Raw genomic sequence first — 18,816 nt, 5'->3', positions numbered from 1 at the left:
CACCGCCGCCACCCGCTGGCCACGGGGGATTTTTCAGTGCTGGCCGAAAGAGCCACGTCTTTTTCTAGCGTTACTCTCTCTTCCTCTCGCTCGTTTTTCTCCCCACCCCTTACTCTTTTTGCTTTTTCTTTTCTCCTTGAGCACTTTGGTCCTGACCCTGTACCCCCCTGACCCTCACCAGTACAGTGTGTCCGTCTTTTTTGATGAGTGTCTACGTGTTTGCAGAGACTCCATTATGGCCAATACCCCAGGGGGATGGGAGCCCCTCCAGGTCCCCTCGAACCTGCCCCCCCCCTTGGGCACCAAATTGGACACCAGCTGGCTTCCAGGAGTGGCGGGGAACCCTCTCCGGGCCACTCTCTGGCCCGGCACTGGCCCCACCTCCTAACTCTTTTCTCTGGAACCCGCCCCCCCAAACGGGACATCTCGCCCCACACACACCTGAAGCTGATCTCTGACCTAGGACCTTGGGGGGGATTGACCAGGTAGCCCCCACCCCCACCCCAGAGCCTCTCCTCCCCCCCCTCCTCAAGGCCCCGGGTCCCCTGGACCTCCCAGCTCGGCCCCCTGCCACCCATTCCCCCAGACATCCCAACATGCCTCTCCATTGTTCCAGAGTGGGCAGGTGGGCCACAGCTGGACCCCTGGACCGCGGCACCTGATGCAGGCCATGCACGCTGCCTTGGTGGGCCGGGGTGGGCAGGCACCACGGCAACGGGGCAGTGCATGCTGGCTGAAGGGTGAAGGGGCCTGCCACCAGGCTGTTGGCCCAGGCCCCCCCCCCCTCCAGCCCTCTCCTCAAATCTCCCTTGGGGCCCAAGGACAGACACTCTGTTCCTTCAGACTCTTCCTCAAGACATTCAGGGATGACTTTGAAGTCTTTCCCTCCCCCCAAAAAAAAGAATGTCCCAGTCACCCCATCCTCCGATCCATCCCGGCACACCCTGCCTCCAGAGCCCTCCCACCCTCCTGTGTGCCTCGACCCTCTGTCTCCTCCCACATCTCCCTTCCCAGTCCAGTTCAGGGTCCTTGACCCTTTCCCTATGTCTGCCCACCCCACCCCCAATCCCTCACGTGCCCCTTCTGGTCTCTGCTCACCAGGAGGCATGTATGTGTGTGATGAGAGGGGTATCTAGCCTCCCCTTCCAGCCTCTGGGCGGGGCCCCCGCTGGCCCAAAGGCAACTTTGTGAAGAGCTGGAAAAGACCCATTTTCCAAAGGACCTTCCATGTCCGTCAGACAGTGGGAATCCACCGGTGTGCGGAACCGCTCTCCTACCCTCACATGAAGCGCAAAGGCTTCGGAGGCTGGGAAGCCGTGGTGCGGTCCCCAACCTGCACAACAACACACAGCAACCCCAACTGTGCCTGTGTCCGTACTGCACCCCCTCCCCCGCCTCCCACCCCACCCCGTGTGTCCCACTCTGGACTTGCCATCTCCCTTCCTGTCTCCAGCTCTGTCTCCTGCTGGCGTGTGTCTGTGTCTCCCTGACACACTCCATGCACCCACCCTCTGCCTGCGCTGGTCCACACCAGCCCAGGACCCTCTCCCTCCCAATCCCCGCAGCAGCAAGCAGAGCCCTTGCTTGGCACACTGGGAGTTGGTCTTCCCTGGACCTTGGGATGCCCCTCCCCCCCACCACTGCACAGAGCCCGGGCCTGGAGCAGCCCAGATACACCCCCCCCCACGGAGCTATGAATGAGTCTCGAGTTCCGTCTGCATGTGCCATCTGTGCTGCTGTGTGTCCGGCTTGCTGCATGTCCCAGAGGGGCCCGACCTGGGGGGCCGCTGCTGCTTGCGGCCGCTGCTCACAGGCATGCTGGGATCTGTGCCTGTCTGGTCTGTCCGGGTCTGGGCCCGGCTGGGGGGGGGCGGCGGGAGCCGAGGCCCTCTGCTTGTTGCTGCTCGTGCTGCTGCGGACTGGACCGGGCCTTGCGCGCTCTCGTCTTTGGAATCAGAACGGAGGGGCCTTCCAGAAGAACTCTGGGGCCAGGCGAGATCTGAGCAGGGGTCCTGACTGCAGGAAGAGGCCAGGGCACAGGCTGGGCAGCAGGAGTGGCCTGGGGCCGGCCATCCCAGGGGAGGTGGGGGGAGTGGGGGGCGGGTAGTACCTCAGCCTCTAGCCTCAGAGTTCTTCCTGGGGCCTGTGGTGGGAGGGGTCTGGCTGGCAGGGGACCAGGAGAGGGCCTGAGAGTGATGCCTGGCCTCTGGCTTTCTGTAGAGGCTCCTGCGGATGGACCTGCCGGTGGCGGACGACAACACCGTGCATTTCAACTCCACCCTCATGGCCCTGATCCGCACAGCCCTGGACATCAAGATCGCTAAGGGTAAGGTGCTATGGAAACAGGGCCTCCGGCAACCAGGTGACTGCCACCGCCAGCCTGCAGGGAGGGGGGACGCTGCCCCTACTATGCCCCCCAATTCTCATCATCACTACTCAGTTCCACATGTCCCGTTCTGCAGGAGGTGAGCTGGGAAGTGCCCAGGCAGAAGGAAAGGCAGGTGCAAAGGCCCTGAGGGAGAAGGGGTGGCAGGTAACCCCGAGGTCAGACTGCACTGGCTCCCTTGGGGACTGACCGATGACACTGTCAGGTGGTGGCCTCTCCAGCGGCTCTGGGTCCAGGGAGACAGGGTGGCAGAGTGGACCCGGGACAAGGAGTGCTCTGGTCTGCAGGTCTCCAGAGACAAGGCTACGGGGATGCCCGCAGAGGAGTCAGGGATACCTCCCAAGGGCCTGGGTACAGCGCCTGAGAAGGGCGGGCGACGAGACAGAGGGCTGGAGGAGGCCACGGGCCGAAGCCCAGGGAGGACAGAGAGATGGGGGCGTGGGAAGGCTGTCCAGGCTACGCAGGTGATTCAACACCAGGTGCCACCAGACACAGCAGGGGCTGGGCAAGCAGTCCACGAGGTCCCAGTGAACTGGGAAGACCTGGAAGCCATGCCTGGCTCACTGAGGTGGTAGGGGGAGGAACCTACAGGTCACCTTAGGGATGTCCCCAGGAGGAGGACCCAGCCTCATCAGAGGCTGCCTGGAGGCCAAACAAGACCAGTATGATTAAACACACACACACACACACACACTGATCATTTTTTTAAAATAACCTTGAAATGACAGGTTAAGAACAGCCAGATGCTCTGGGCTCTGGACGGAGAAGAGGTAGTTAAACTCTTGGGGAAATGCAAAGGACTGATGGGAAGAGAAGGGGCTCAGCTAGGGCAGGGTTGCTACCTGTCTGGTTGACCATCCCCGGACTCTATGGAGACCCCGTATGCAAAAGAGTAGAAGCTGCCTGGTCCGACCTAACATTAGCCATTGGAGCTTAAATTCAGAGCACTCGGTTGACAGAGACTATGGATGACAGCGAGAACCCGAAATCTAGCTGCAGAGTCCCCAGTGGGCTAAGTTCTGTTGGATTCCTTCAGGCCACAGACCACGGCTGTGACTAGTCTTGCCCTTGGGGAGAGAGCGTAGTACATTGGAAAGTGGATGACCTCCACTGCCTCCAGCCACTCCCTGGAGGGGCTGTCTCCTACAGGGGCTTGCTAGTATGGGTCCCTGAAGGCATATTGGAGTCAGGTCCTGGCTGCCTTGGTTGGAAGGTCTTATCTTCTTATCAGCTTCAGGGTCTCATGATGTCTAGTCATTATCCTGTTTGCACTTCTCTCGTCCCCTCTGTAACTGGGATGTGGGAATCTGCCACCCGTGATTTTTGTGGCCGCCACCTGTCCTCCCGTGGCCTTTTGAAAGCTCTGTTTCTCAGCAAACCCATTGTGACTTCAATGGATGATGGGTCTTTGTCTTGTCCTGGCCCTGTTTAAGACTTAATAAACAATGCCCCTAATATATATATAAAAGACCAGTACCGTGCAATGGTTTTGTGACAGGACCGTCCCCGGTCACTCAGGCCAGGGCCACTTTGGTGGTGGGGTTTGAGCCTCTGGCTGGCTGGGACTCCACGCCCTCAGCAGCCGCTGGGAGAATAGGGGAGAGGGCAGCGTGACCACTGGCAGGACTGACCCTGGTGATGGGGAGAAGATGGCAGCAGGGAGATGGGAGCAGGCAGAGGGCGGAATGGGTGGCCCCTCGGAGCGCTGGGAATGGCTCAAGCCCCTGAGCCTGCTGGGAAGGGCACCCACGGCCAGGGATGGAAAGTTGAGTCTTGGAAGGGGTGTGTCTGTCCAGGTGTTGAGGGCACGGGAGGAGCCGAGGCCACTGGAGGAGAGGAGGAGAGGGACCCCGGCAGCTGCTTCTAGGGGCCAGCGGGGGGGAGGCCAGGGGGAGAGAGGGCAGGCATTTTTCAAAGCAGGAGCGACCCAGGTGAGGTGCTGGCACACAGCAGAGGGAGCCACGAAAGGGAGCAAGAAGGAAGCTCAAGGCAGGTGCTCAAGACCAGGTCGGCAGAGGTGGAATTCGCGTTCTCGTGCAAAGGGGTCAAGGCAAGCAGCCTAGACAACCATGCCCATCGCCATTCAGACCCAGGCTCTGGCCATCTTGTTAGCTCTGCCGCTCCCTGGTCAGTGGAAGGGAAGCTGATCCGCAGGTAGGCCCCCCTGCCCAGGGTCCAGTGTTCAGATGGTGAGTGGCAGTGCCCTTGGGATGAAGTCAGGAGGAGTCACTGCCCCACCTCCCCTGGCCTCTCCGGACACCTCCGTTGCTGGGTCCATGGCCTGGCCTGGGAAGCAGGCGATCACACACGGAGCGGTTGCAACCCTGCCCACACCGCTCCCCTCCCACCTGTGCCAGGCGGCGTTATCTGCCCAGGGTCGTACAAGGCCACATGGAAGGTGTTGCCCGCCCTATACGTCCAGGTGGCCGGGGCAAAGTGCCACCTACGGTGTGGCTTAAGGCAGCAGAAGCGTCTTCCCTCCCAGGTCTGGAGCCACCAAACAGAGTCAGCGTCATTCTACATGTACAGTCTGTAACTCGCGTTTTAGAGGCTCTATAACACTCGGTGGGACTTGGGGTGCCTACAGGGTCGGAGTGCAGGGTGTCTCCAGGGTCTCCGTCCCTCTGAAGGCTCTAGGATATAGGTTCCCAAACCTACTTGACTTATCAGCCCTCTTTCAACAAAAGGAAAAGTACTTGGTGCACCCCGGTCATTACTGTATATCCTCGAGTACAAGCCCCCCTGAATATCAGCCAAGGTACCTAATTTGACCACCAAAAAGACATGAAAAATTATGCTGAAAAACTCGGCTGATACACGAGTATAGACAGTAAATACTTGCATACCGTGGCCCCTAATCCCTGTTCACGTGGTCGGTATCTGCTTTTGCCACCGTCTGCCACCTCCTCCAGGGGGACCGCCCACTGGGGAAACGCGGCTCTAGGATCTTTCCTGATGTCTTCCAGCTTCCTTCCGTCTCTGTGTGCTGCCCCACTTCTTAGGGTGACACCAGTCATATTGAATTTGGGTCTTCATCTTAACTGCAAAAAGCCATGTTCAAACCAGGCCACTGTCTCCGACGGGGTTCTCACGAGAGGCAAAACCAGTGAGGTTTCTATGCACCTTGACAGAGAGGGGGAAGTTTGTGTCACGGAATTGACTCCCATCGCTATAGAAGGGGGACGGGGGAAATTTTTTTTTAATGTTTATAAAGAACCGGGCAAGTTCCAAGTCTGTGGGTCAGCTGTCAGAGCGGCGGCTTTTTCAGACTAACAAAACTGCAGTCTGATGAGTCCAAGATCAACAGGAAGACCACAGGCTTGTGGTTGCAGAGGTGAATGAATCCCAAGTCAGCAGGTAAGACGGCAGGCCCCTGATGACTCCAGGATCACCAGGCAATACGGCAGGAGGACCAACGCTTAGTGAGCCAGATGCAGGATCCAGATCCTGCAGAAAGGCAAGCAAGCTTTCCCACAGCATCTCTTTATGTTAGAAGCAGATCACATGCTCGTCAAGGGAGATTACTAGCTCCATGCTGCCAAACCACTGAGAATCCTGGCCCAGCCCAATGGACACATCTTAACTCTCACAGTCCTGTTCATAGGTACCAAGAGTTAAGGCTTGCCTAAACCCATCAAAAACCTCACAATTCACTGCTGTCAAATCAATGCCAGCTCATAGTAACTCCACAGAACAGGGTAGAACTGCCCCTGTGGGTTTCTGAGACTGTAACTCTTGGTGGGAGTGGAAAGCCTCATCTTTCTCCCAAGGAGCAGCTGGTGGTTTCAAACTGCCGACCTTTGGCTAACAGCCCGATGCGTGGGGTGCTGCACATCCCCATAGGAACCCCTAGTCTTCAGGCTGGGCTCTTGCCGAAGGATCTGAGAAAGAATCTGCTCCAAACGCAGACAAGTTGTTGGCAGAGCTCAGTCCCTCGCAGTCGGGACCGAGATCCTCGTTTTCCTTGATGGTTACTCTCAGATCCTAGGATCTTCTTCAGCGCTGAGAGGCAGCTCTCAAGTTTCTGCGCATGACCCCACGCCTAACAATCCCCCCCCCCTTCAAACCAGCAGTGGTGGGTGAAGCTCCCTCTCTGACTCTCTCTCCTGCTATAACCCGAGAAAACTCTGCTTTGAAGGGGCTCCCCTGGTGGGGTGCGCACCACCTAGATACCATCCCTGTGTCTTAAGACTAGTTCACGGGACTTTAGCTGCATCTGCAACATGCCTTCATGGCAGTTTTCTAGAAGCATCTTGACGGAGTATCCAGCGTCTTGGGGTTAGCCTGCCTGCCTGCCTTTCCTTGTCTGCACAAAAGAGCTAACAGTCCCGGGTACTTTCTGCTTCTATCATCAAGTTGATATGGCCTCAGGAGACCTGTGTTTGGGGGGCCTGGATTTTGTTTGGAGGTTTTGTTTTGTTTTTTGCAGGGGGTCTGGTTTGGCAAGTCTCCATTTTACTCTGGGGAGACAGAAAATAAATAACGAGCTACATGATTTAATGCCAGTGGATGACGTATGCCTTGGTGTCGTGGGTTGAATTAGAAAAATCCCACAGCTGTCGAATGGACTCTTACTCCCGGTGACCCCATAGGATGGGGCAGAACTGCTCACAAGGGTGTCTGAGATGCCACTCTTTACGGGAGTAGAAAGCCACGTCTTTCTCCCGTGGAGCAGCTGGTGACTTCCAACTACCCACCTTGTGGTTAGCTGCCGCCCCACGCATGACCACTACACCACCAGGGCTCCGCACTGGGCTGAAAGGAAGCCCCCAGATCTAGTTAGTCATCATCCTGGGACCCTTATTTGCAGATGCAATTAAGGATCTTGAAATGAGCCCTAATTCCAGGGACAAGCATCCCTGTAAGAGACACATGGGGGGGAGAGAGACACGGTGAAGAGGCGGAGGCCATTTGTCCTCAGCAGCAGAGGTTGGACTGATGCAGCCACAAGCCCAGGAATGGAGACAATCTCAGGAGCTGGAGAGGCGAGAAAAGCCGCCCCCTTGAGCAGTGCCAGGGCACACAGCCCTGGCTCCCCATTGCTTAGGGGCTTCTGGTCTCCGGAACTGAGGGAATACGTTTCCTTTGTTTTAAGCCACCTGTCGCCGTCAGGAAGCTACTGAGTAGATATAAACTCTTGGGGACCTGTAACATTCTCTTGATGGTCACTTTCATTAAAGTAGATCTTCACACCTGGCTGTGGCAGGGGCGCTGGGCGGGTGTGAGCAGCCCACCTTTGGGTTGACCATGTATGCCTCCAGAGCCGTTCATAAGCCAGCTGTTGCTACTGGAGTCTGGGGGCTCCCGGGAGCACCCTTGGGTTCAGTGATTCTCTAGAACAGGTTCCGGGAGTCCGAAAGACTTCTACACTCAGAAGTAGTTTATTTACAGCCGAAGAGTTCCGACCAAGCTATGGGAAAAGGTGTGTGGTGTGGAGTCCAGTAGAGATGGGTGTCCACGTCCAGCACCCTAGCCCAGTGGACAGCGCGTGATTCTCCCGGCCCCATGGTATTGCCAACTGAGGACGCTCAGCCAAGCCCTGAGGCCCAGTCCAGTTTCACAGCCCTGACACCCACATGGTCGGCCTTCGCTACTCTGTCTGCAGCCCCTTCGAAGGGCAAATGGGTACCACGTGGTGCAAACACACTGTGAGACCATCTGAGGGGACTCTCGACCTCCAAAAACAAAAGACACTGGTCAGGCAGGCGCTTCTGAAGGCTGAGAGACGATCACCCGGTCAAAGACCAGACCTTTCTTCAAGATGTGGGGCCTCTGGGTGACCCAGGCCTGCTGACTGAACCTCTGGACACCACCTAAGCCCTCCCCAGAGGAAGGCCAGCCTGGGACCACTGTGTGGTGCTTCCCCTGGTAACTGGTGCGTGAAAGGTCCCTGGGGGGCAGCAGCAGTGGATGCCTGTTAGCTGATCATGAAAAGGCTGGCAGTGGGCATCCACCCCGAGGAAGGAAGTTCCGGCAAGCCTCGGCCAGATGCCAGCCTCCGAGGGGTGGGGCAGGTTGTGCCGGACCTTCTTGCACACGTATGCCCAGTCGGGAAGCGTCCAAGGCAGCGGTTCTCAGTGGAGCTGACTCTGCCAGCAGGCATGGTTGGTTGTCACAGTTGAAGGTGCTCCTGAAGGCCTAGTGGTGCAGTGGTCAAGCGCTCGCCTGTTAACCCAAAGGTAGGGGGTTCAAGTCCACCAGCTGTACTCCCTGGGAGAAGGATAGGCCAGGCAGCTCCCAGAGAGATCGCCAACTTTGGAAAGCCCGTGCGGCCATTCTGTGGCCTAGGCCAGAGTTTTCCAAAGAGTGATACTTCCACCCCACCCCACCCCACCCCCGGGTGGGGTGCTGGAGCCATCCAGGGGGCCAGATACCCACACTGTATCCTGGATTACGGGCTGTGATTTCTGCAGTTTGTTGCCAGGGGCCGCTGAGGTTTTTGAATTGTTGTGTGTCTGAAAGGGGGACAGGAGGCCAAACAAGTCCCAGGCCTGTAGGTCAAGGCTTGGGGAGCTGCTGCTGTGCTGTCGGGTCGATTCTGACCCATAGCGATTCTGACCGGGGCACCACAGAAGAAAGCACGGGCCAGACCAGCACCATTCCGTACAGTTGTTCTGAGCCTGAGCCCACGGCTGTGGCCAGCGTGTCAGTCCATCTCATTGAGGACTTTGCTCTTGCTGTGGACCGTCCACTTGACCCACCCAGCACGATGTCCTCCAAGGACTGGTCGCTCCTGCTAATTCATCCAGAGTGCATGGGACTCTCGGATGCACATGCTGGCTCCCCCAACAAAGAGGTGTCTGTGGGCCTCCCTCAAACTCCCTGTCCTGGAGTCGACTCGACCCTCCTTTCAGACAGTGCCGAGACTAACTCTTCACAGGAGTCGATCGCCTCCTCTCTCGCAGGAAGCAGCTCGTGGCTTTCAAACTGCTGACTTTGCAGTTAGCAGCGCACGTGCCCTCCCCTGCCGTGTGCTGACACCCCCGCCACCCCTGGAGCCCTTGGGGGTCTCCACAGCTGCACTCGACAATAGAGCTCCTCAGCAGCTACAGAGAGCAGCCGGCGGCCCAGGTCCACCTGCTTCCCACGAAGAAACACCTTGACTCCTGCCCAGCAGGAGTCCAGGCCCAGGGGGCGGGGGGTGTCTTCAGGCTCTTCTCCTCCATCAGTCCCACTCTCCACCCGCACACAGCTCCTCCCACCACTGGGCTCGTCCCCATGTCCTTAGTCCTTGCAGCCACCCTGTGAAGCTCTAGTGGGGGGTGGGGGCCAAGTAGGGGACTAGAGTCCAAGGTCTGAGGCCATTAGAAGTAAAAAGGAAACTGAAGCGGAGAAAGGCTTATGGGGGGGGGGGACGTGTTTTCAGCAGGGGGTCAGCAAGAAAGCCTCACTTAGACAGGAAGCAAGGAAGGGGCTCTCTGTACAGAGACCCGGGGTCTTGTGCAAAGGCCCTGAGGCGGACCCAGGCCAGCAGGGTTGAGTGAAGAGGAAGGAAGGAGAGGGATTGCGGAGCAGGGAGAATGTGGGCATTTGCACTTGGAGAAGTGCGAGCCATTAGAGGGTCTGAGCAGGGGAGGGATATGGCTGAGGAAGAGTGGAGATAGTGGGAAGAGGTGTCTGCGCCGGTCTGCCGCTTCCCTGCATGTGAACAAAAATCCCTTCCTAAGTGTTTGCCCCCTGAAGACACACGAGGAGACCAGGGCAGGGGCTATACTTCCAAGTACGCCTGGCACATGCCCGTGCTGTGACCCACATCTGCTGGGAGGGAGGCTCAGGCAGGGGGACCCACAGGCAACCAGGAGAGGGTGAGGGCAGAGAGGACAGAGGTGAGGTAGATGCTAGGAGCTACCTGGACAGGCCGGCTGCTGACAGACAGTGCCCTGCACGAGCACACACACACACACACACACACACACACACCCCGTAGTCACTCAGGTAGGGGGCTGGCACAGCAGGGACACTACAGACAGGCTATGGTCAGTGTCCCCTCCACTGGTGGGGGGGGGGTTCTGAAACACATGGGGCCCAGCTGGTACCTCTGTTGGCATGGAGTCTGCCGTGTTCCCATGACAAATGGGCTTGAGGTCCTAGGGCAGCAGTTCTCAACCTGTGGGTCGCGACCCCTTTGGGGGTCAAACAACCCTTTCACAGGGTCGCCATCAGAAAACACAAAGATTTCACAATATATAACTACTTATTATTCTGTGAGTCATCACTCTGCGCTCATGTTTAATTATATTCAATTTGTAACAATGAAAATACATCGTGCGTGTCAGATGTACATGACAACTCCTAACGGCAGCAAAATTACAGCTATGTAGTGGCAATGAAAATAACTTTATGGTTGGGGGTCACCACAACATGAGGAACTCTGTTAAAGGGTGGCGGCATTAGGAGGGCTGAGAACCACTGAGTCAGGGGAAATAGTCCTTGTCGTGTTTCCCTCAGTGTTCGTCTCCCACGCGGTTCTAGTCCTGCACCCATGGCGTGCCCCTCATGGGCTGGTGAGGGGTTTGAGAGTACCACCAGCGGCCACACTGGAGGCCTTTGCCCAGCCCCCACAGGACACGTCACTGATCACACTGGCCCTGGCCCCAGCACCCACAAGGGGCCAGCAAGGCCCACCCTCCTGCTACAAATGGCAGAGGAACCAGAACCCTGGCCACTGCCTGAGCGAGCCCTGGCTGGGAGAGCCCTACGGAGCCAAGTCCCACCAAGGATAGGGCTGGGAGCAGGTAGACAGGGAGCCAAGGGGCCTGCAGGGTGTCCCAGCCTCCCTGGGTGGCCCTGTGGACCCGTGGCACATACATGACCCAGTGCAGCAGGTACAGTCGGCCCCTCATTGCACAGAGTGGAGACTGAGGCACAGCAAGGGGTGGGGTGACCGGTGAGAGCCGCACCATGGTGCGTGACTCCTCCTGATGCGGGACCCTCCTCCAGGCATCCTGGGTCACTGGGGACCCCATGGGGACAGCATTGTCCTGCCCTCCCGAGCTCAGGGTCACTGTGTCCACGTTGCAGGCGGAGCTGACAAGCAGCAGATGGATGCCGAGCTGCGCAAGGAGATGATGGCCATTTGGCCCAACCTGTCCCAGAAGACGCTGGACCTGCTGGTCACACCTCACAAGTGTAAGAGCCTTGCCTCAGGGCTGTGGCCTGGGCGAGAGGGGAGGGTGGAAAGGAGCAGCCGCCCCCACGGTACACCCTCCCTCCCCAGCCACAGACCTGACGGTGGGGAAGATCTACGCCGCCATGATGATCATGGAGTACTACCGGCAGAGCAAGGCCAAAAAACTGCAGGCCATGCGTGAGGAGCAGGTATGATGCCCAGGACTTCAAAGTCCTCCTCAACCCACAGACACCAACCAGGACAGGTGTGGGGGGGATGGCATGGCCCGGACAGATCCCTGCAAGGTGGAGTGGGGCACAGAGGCCTCTCCTGAGAACGGCCCTCGGGGGTCCACGGTGCTAGAGGGTAGGGGCCTCTGTGAGACAAGTGGTAAAGGATACTCGGGGAACAGGTCACGGGGGTCCCCCTGAGGAGGTGACCTGTGAGCCAAGCCGAAGGAAGTCTGGCCTGGGGAAAGGGCACTCCCCACAGAGAGGGACACCAGTGCCATAGTCCTGAGGCTCAGCTGTGCCTGGTGAGTTTGGGGAGCAGCGAGGAGGCCATTGGGCTGAGACAAGGGCAGGAGCTGACCAGGTCGGCCATGCAGCAGCTGTGGGCCCCAGGGAGGATGTGGGTTTTTCCCTGTGTCCGTGGGAGCCCTAGAGGCCTGACTGGACCAGGGACTATTCGCCCTAATGCCAGAGGTTGGTGGCACCCTCTGGTGGCCACAGCGGGAACTGACAGGATGGGGGCCCAGCCTGGGCACTTTTGGAAGGAGCATGGGCCCTGCTGGAGCAGGGTGCAGGCATGTTGGAGGTGGGGGTGGGGGCCCCCTCCAAGGTCGTCTCCCCACGAGTTCTTGCCGTTCTACCCAGGGACTTGGCTCTGCCCCTTCCCCAAGGTCTCCCACATGCACACACACACTGCCCTCTGTATTCCCAGAACCGGACACCCCTCATGTTTCAGCGCATGGAGCCCCCCTCTCCGACGCAGGAGGGTGGGCCCGGCCAGAACGCCCTCCCCTCCACCCAGCTGGACCCAGGAGGAGGCCTGTGAGTGTCACTGTGGGCCTGGGGTGGGCGGGGGATGCGCCAGTCCCCGGGGTGGGAGACACACCCCCCCCAAAGCGCACGACCATCTTCCCTCTGTCCCCTTCCCCTTAGCATGGCTCATGATGGGGGTCTCAAGGAGAGCCCATCCTGGATGACCCAGCGGGCCCAGGAGATGTTCCAGAAGACCAGCACGTGGATGCCAGAGCGGGGACCGCCCACGGACATGCCCAATAGCCAGCCCAACTCTCAGGTGCCTCTTCCCCTCCCCCAGCCACGGCCCACCCCTCCCCCCCACCCCCCAGCCAGCCCAGGGCGCCCTGGGGCTCACCGCCTCCATCTGCCGACAGTCTGTGGAGATGCGAGAGATGGGCAGAGACGGCTATTCGGACAGTGAGCACTACCTCCCCATGGAGGGCCAGGCCCGGGCCGCCTCCATGCCCCGCCTCCCTGCCGAGAACCAGGTGAGGGCTTTCACCGACCCCGCCCAGGGCAGGCCCTGCCTGCCACACCTGGAGCACTGGAGGCCTCCACCTCAAAGCCCCGCCCAATGGAGGCCTGAACCTGGGAGCAGAGGGGTGCCCGTGGGCCCGGGGAAAGGTGGGGACACGGCTGAGTAGGTGCCTTGTGGTTTGGGATCGAATGCTAGAGGGCAGCGTAGAAGGTAATTCCTCAGCCCTGGGTGAACACTGCTAGGGAGACTCTCCTCTACAAGTGCATGCACCCACGCATGTGCGCAGACACACCCATGCCCACACCAGGGCACGCATGCGCACATGCACGCACACAGACGAGCATGCACACATGCACACACATAGGCATGCGTGCACACATATACACACCCATGCACACACACAGGCACATGTAGACACACTCGTGTGGACAGCCTTTCAGGTCAGGGACAGGCAGAGTAAAGGGCAGAGTCTGGGGTGGGCCTGTGGGCAGCTGGGGTTCGTATTTCCTGTCTGGTCTCTGTGAGGTCTGCTGGAGGGGCAGGGGTGTGTGCCTGATACGTGTCCGGTGTGGCTGCTTCACCAGCTGCAGGCGCGGGAGGGCAGGATGAGAGGCTGGGGGCCTGGTGATCCCTCTGCCCCAGATCCTGGGCCAGAGCTGCCAGAAGCATGGCTGGCTGCCCGCCTGGCCAGAGAGCAGGTGCCCCGACCACTAATATCCCTGCACCCCAAGCTTTGAGAGCAGGGTGGAGGGCTGAGGCCAAGGGGCAGACTGGGAGGCATGTCTGGCTGGGGCGAGCTTCCTTTGTGGTGTGCCGTGGCGTTCCTGCACGACATGTGGGGGGCTGAGGGGGGTAGCTGTGCTGTTCTGGAGGGCCAGAGTCCCCAAGGGCCTGGTCTCTGGCTGTTGTGAACCTGAGTTCCCCGCCTGCATGTGGCTCCCGGGCCAGCTGCCCCAGCTGAGCTGCTGGGCCTGAGGAGGGGCTGAGCAAGTGCTAACTGGAGCCCACCTGTTGGTCTCGTGCCTCTGCCATCTGTCTGTCTGTCTGTCTTCTGTCTCCTCTGAACTCAGCTGCCATGTGCCCATGGGAGGGCCGCCCAGCCAGCCCGACCCAGAGGCACCCCACCACCACCAGCAGCACACTAATCTCTCTCTCCTCTCTCCCATCTCCGCCCCCTCAGGTCCCTGTCCCCTCCTGTGCCAGCTCCCTGCCGCCACCTTCTGACTCCCCTCTCCTCCGGGCTTTTATATTTATTTTCTTCTTTCTGTTTTTTCTGTGTGCACCATCCCGTGGGGCTGTGACAGAGGAGAAGGGGCCGGCCACGTGGGAATAACCTCAGTGTATGTACCGACCACCCACTGCCCAGCTGGCCTCCGGCCCCCTCTTTCTCCCACCCCCCCTTGTGGGAGTCCTGTCATCTCAACCCCCTCCCTCAGACCCCACCCTCTCTTTGCAGACACACCCCCTCTGTGGAGTCCCACCCTCATGTGTTGTGTCCTCTGTGTACCCTGCAGGGTGGGCCTGCCACCCCCTTCAGAGCCCCAAGCTGGGGGGGTACCAGCTCTGCTGAGAGGCTTGGCCTGCCAGCCCACCCTGGCCCTCTTTCTCAGAGCCTCATCCCCCCTCCCCTCTGGCCCTGTGGCCCTTCAAGCTCCTCCTTGGGTAATACCAACAGCAGCAGCTCAGCTGGGCCAAGACCTAGGGACGTCACCCCATCTTCCTCCTCCCTCTGCCTATGCAGAGGCTCGGGGCCTTCTCCATGCAGGGCCCGCCTCGGGGGTTAGGAGACAGGCCCTTGGACGCAGGCCAAAGACGAGACACAGTCCCTGGGCCTCAAGTGCAAGGATGGCCCCTCAGGGACTCCCTAGACTTGGATAGGGAGAACCAGCCGGCCTAGAAAAAGAGAACAGGGAGCTGGGGCACAGGGGACTCATGTGGGGGACGTGGCTGTCCCATGTAGGGACTGCCAGGTGGACAAGGGATGGGGACCACCCAAAAGGATGGCCTCTTACCATCGTGCCTGTCCCTGGAGGGGCCTCCTTGAGTCGGGGGTGGGGGTCGGGTGTGGGGCAAGGCATGAGGAAGTTCAGACCTCCTGACCAGAATCCAGGAAGCGCTGTGGAAGGGCCCTTGTCTTTGGAGCCAGACTGCCTGGGATGGGCACACCAGGGCCCTCAGATCCTGAGGGCCTCAGTATCTGAACCCTATGCCAGATGGTCACTCCCGACCACTGCCTGGGTCAAGAGACCACGGGAAGGCAGGAGGGGATGGCTCACTACCTGACCTACAGCCCTGGCCTGTCCTCTCCCCCCACCACCCCTAGACCATCTCAGACACCAGCCCTATGAAGCGCTCGGCCTCTGTGCTGGGCCCCAAGGCCCGCCGCCTGGACGACTATTCCCTGGAGCGGGTGCCACCCGATGAGAACCAGAGACACCACCAGCGGCGCCGAGACCGAGACCGGGGCCACCGAGCCTCTGAGCGCTCCCTGGGCCGCTACACCGACATAGACACAGGTGGGCCCACCCACCGGGGGAAGGCTCTAGAAGGGGCAGAAATGGGAGAGAGCAAGGTGGACAGGGGGGTAGGTCAACGCTGAAATGCCATGGAGGCACCAAACTGAAAACCCTTTAAGAAGAAGGGACTTGGAGGGCCACCCCCATAGAAAGGACCAAGCAAGCTGCTATAGGGAAAGGTCCCCTATAGGTCACCCCCAGGGACCCTCTCCGGACCGTGGCCCCCTGCTGGTAGTTGGCTCTGTGTGTGTGTGTGTGTGTGTTGTGTGTGTATGTGTCTTACACCAGCCCCACCTCACTCTGGCTGGCTGTGCGTCCGCCTTCCAATTCCCTTCCTGCCCAGGGTTAGGGACAGACCTGAGCATGACCACTCAGTCTGGAGACCTGCCGTCGAAGGATCGGGACCAGGAGCGGGGCCGGCCCAAGGACCGGAAACACCGGCAACACCACCACCACCATCACCACCACCACCCTCCGCCCCACGACAAGGAGCGTTATGGCCAGGAACGGCCTGACCACAGCCGGGCCCGCGCCCGGGACCCGCACTGGCCCCGCTCCCCCAGCGAGGGCAGAGAGCACATGGCACACCGGCAGGTGGGTGTGCGGGCAACCCTGCCCGACGGCTGGGTGCATCCCCTTCCCCAGGAGGACCCGCGAGGCTGGCAGCCAGGCCCGGCGCCACCCAGGGCAGGGCCACCCCCCCCCAGCCCACATCACGGGCCCACCTGTGACTTCTGGCCCTGACTGCCCCCGGGGTGCCCTGGGCCCCCCTGTCCAAGCCAGCGGTCCCAGGACGGTGCATCCCTTCCCCATCACCTGGCTCCCGACTCCGCCCCCCGCTCACCCCGCCCCGCCCCGCCCCGCCCGCCGCTGCTTCCTCTTTGGTTGTGGTCACTTTGCCTGGTGCCGGCGGGGCCTCTGGCTCCGCCCCGCGCCCCGCCCCTCCCGCCGCGCCCCGCCCCTCCCGCCACTGCTTCCTCTTTGGTTGCGATCACTTGCGCTAGCCGGCTAGTCCTCCGGTTTCCCCCCCAGCCCCCCCTAACCCCCTCCCCCGCTGTCTGCTTTCCTCTGGCCTCAGCTTCCTTTTTTGTTGCAATGATTTGATTTCCGTCCTCTGGACGCCTGCGAGTAACTGTGGAAACTTCTGCTCTTTTAACCCCGAAACTTACAAGACTCCGTTTCTCATTTCTCTCTTCACTTTGTGTTGGTTTTCGACACCCCCTCCCCTCCGTGTCTCTCACACCCCACCTCCCTGTGGCTGTCGCTTTTCTCCTTTTTTTCCATTCGAATGTCCTGTGTCCCCGTCTCCTCCTCTCCCCCACCGCCCGCCCCCTCTGGTTCTCCTCTGCGCCCCCTCCCCTCCCCCCCCTGGCCCTCTGTGTCTCCTCCCGTCTCTCTCTGGTTGATTTTGTTGTATCGTTTTTTTTGATTTCCTTTGTTTCAATTTTCGTGTAGGGCAGTAGTTCCGTAAGTGGAAGCCCAGCCCCCTCAACATCTGGTACCAGCACTCCGCGGCGGGGACGCCGCCAGCTCCCCCAGACCCCCTCCACCCCCCGGCCACATGTGTCCTATTCCCCCGTGATCCGTAAGGCCGGCGGCTCGGGGCCCCCGCAGCAGCAGCAGCAGCAGCAGCAGCAGCAGGTGGCCAGGCCGGGCCGGGCGGCCACCAGCGGCCCTCGGAGGTACCCGTGTCCCCCAGCCGAGCCTCCAGCTGGGGAGCGGCCAGCCCCCGGGGGCCACGGAAGCAGCCGCTCGCCTGGGATGGAGCGGCGGGTCCCGGGCCCCGCCCGGAGTGAGTCCCCAAGGGCTTGTCGTCACACCCGGTGGCAGACGTCCGGCCAGCACCACAGCTACTACCACGACTACGAGGAGCCCGACGGCGGGGGCGAGGAGGCCGGGGTCTACGACACGCCACCCCCCTCGCGACACACGTCCTCGGGCGCAGGGCGCTCGCCCAGGACTCCCCGGGCCGCGGGCCCCCCGGCCTGCGAGGCCTCGCCCTCCCGGCACGGCCGGCGGCTTCCTAACGGCTACTACCCGGCCCACGGACTGGCCAGGCCCCGCGGGCCCGGACCCCAGAAAGGCTTGCACGAACCCTACAGCGAGACCGACGACGACGACTGGTGCTAAGTCTGGGCGTGGTGTCGCCCGCGCCCACCCGCCCCCTCCCTCCCACGCACCCCACGCGCGCGCGCACACGGAGGAGCCACGCAGAGGCCCACGGGGGCGGTGGGCTCAGGGTCACCTCGCTGCCCCCACCCAGCCGAGGGCCCAGAGGGGGACCTGCTGTGAAAACCTCGGACTCTGGAGCACCCAGGGGTGCCCAGCAGAGACCTCTCCTGGGCAGAGACCACACCGTCCCCGCCCAGCCCTTTCTGCTGAGCAGCTGCGCGGGCAGGATGGATGGAGCCTGTCGGGGCGACGAAACCACACCACCAAGGGATTTTCCAATTAACTCAGCCATTTTTGGAGAACCTTGGGGAAAATTTAAAAAAAAACAAAAAAACATTTTTAAAAGAAAATCGGGGAGAAAAAATAGCTTCTATTGATGAGTTTTATCATCTCAATTGAATCTTTCCTTTCCCTGGTGAACACAGGCCGGTGGCGGAGAAGAAGCCGGAAGCAATCTGAAGCGCTGTGCCCTCCCCCCCCCCCTTCCCCACCCAGACAGACACACACTCATGCCCCCCACTTTCTGAGACCCACACAAAGGAGTGCTTGCTGGTTATACCAAACCCTACTGTTACTGCCTGCAGAAATAAATTTTAAAAAATCACAACGATTTTAAAAAGGACAAAAAAATAATTAACGATTGAGAAAAGAAGCATTTTTTCTGACATTTGGTCCTGCTTGAAATAACAAAAGAAAAAGGAAAAAAAAACCACCACCACCCACCAACCAACGGATTCCTTTGCTTTCTGTTTCTTTTTTCTTTTTCTTTTTTTTTTTCCTACCTTGTTTGAAAACTGTGGGCTTGGGACTGAATTATTGCATGACATTAAAAAAGAAAAAAAATTAAAAAAAAGTTTAAGCGAAGGGCGTGGCGTTGGTGTTGGCGTGACTGCTGTGTCCTTTACCACGGGGCCCTGTCCCATAGAAGGAAGGGCTGCTTCAAAATGGCCTTTGAAAGTCACCCAGAGAACTCCAGCCACCCCGGGTCTGTGCGCTGGGCATTGTCTAGGTGCTGTGTGGGTGCCAGCTCAGCTCTGGGTGCCCTGACAGAAGGCGAGTTGCCGGGCAGCCAGAGTGGGCCAGGGAGAGCCAAAGGCAAGAACTAATGGGGTCCTTGTCTGCTGTCCTGT

At 59.9% G+C, this 18,816-nt stretch overlaps 1 protein-coding gene across 6 annotated transcripts in view; it reads left to right on the top strand.

Moving 5' to 3' along the window:
• CACNA1A (calcium voltage-gated channel subunit alpha1 A) overlaps positions 1-18,538 on the top strand; it is a 249,717-nt gene extending 231,179 nt beyond the window's left edge. For 3 of the 6 annotated variants that reach the window (XM_075547950.1, XM_075547959.1, XM_075547940.1), the window contains exons 38-47: positions 2,221-2,326; positions 11,408-11,515; positions 11,604-11,704; positions 12,438-12,547; positions 12,659-12,797; positions 12,895-13,008; positions 14,303-14,338; positions 15,322-15,514; positions 15,858-16,108; positions 16,970-18,538. In XM_075547950.1, the coding sequence (XP_075404065.1) occupies positions 2,221-2,326; positions 11,408-11,515; positions 11,604-11,704; positions 12,438-12,547; positions 12,659-12,797; positions 12,895-13,008; positions 14,303-14,338; positions 15,322-15,514; positions 15,858-16,108; positions 16,970-17,644 (1,833 nt within the window). In that variant the 3' untranslated portion in view covers positions 17,645-18,538. The remainder of the gene's footprint in view (positions 1-2,220; positions 2,327-11,407; positions 11,516-11,603; positions 11,705-12,437; positions 12,548-12,658; positions 12,798-12,894; positions 13,009-14,302; positions 14,339-15,321; positions 15,515-15,857; positions 16,109-16,969) is intronic. The other 3 variants (XM_075547984.1, XM_075547966.1, XM_075547976.1) reach the window with 3 other exon arrangements.
• The last annotated feature ends 278 nt before the right edge of the window (positions 18,539-18,816 follow it).

The sequence above is a fragment of the Tenrec ecaudatus genome, chromosome 1 (genome assembly GCF_050624435.1).
Source record: "Tenrec ecaudatus isolate mTenEca1 chromosome 1, mTenEca1.hap1, whole genome shotgun sequence".
In the NCBI taxonomy this organism is placed as follows: Eukaryota; Metazoa; Chordata; class Mammalia; order Afrosoricida; family Tenrecidae; genus Tenrec; species Tenrec ecaudatus.
The sequence above is the reverse complement of the archived record's forward strand: the minus strand, read 5'-3'. Positions and strand labels throughout refer to the sequence as shown.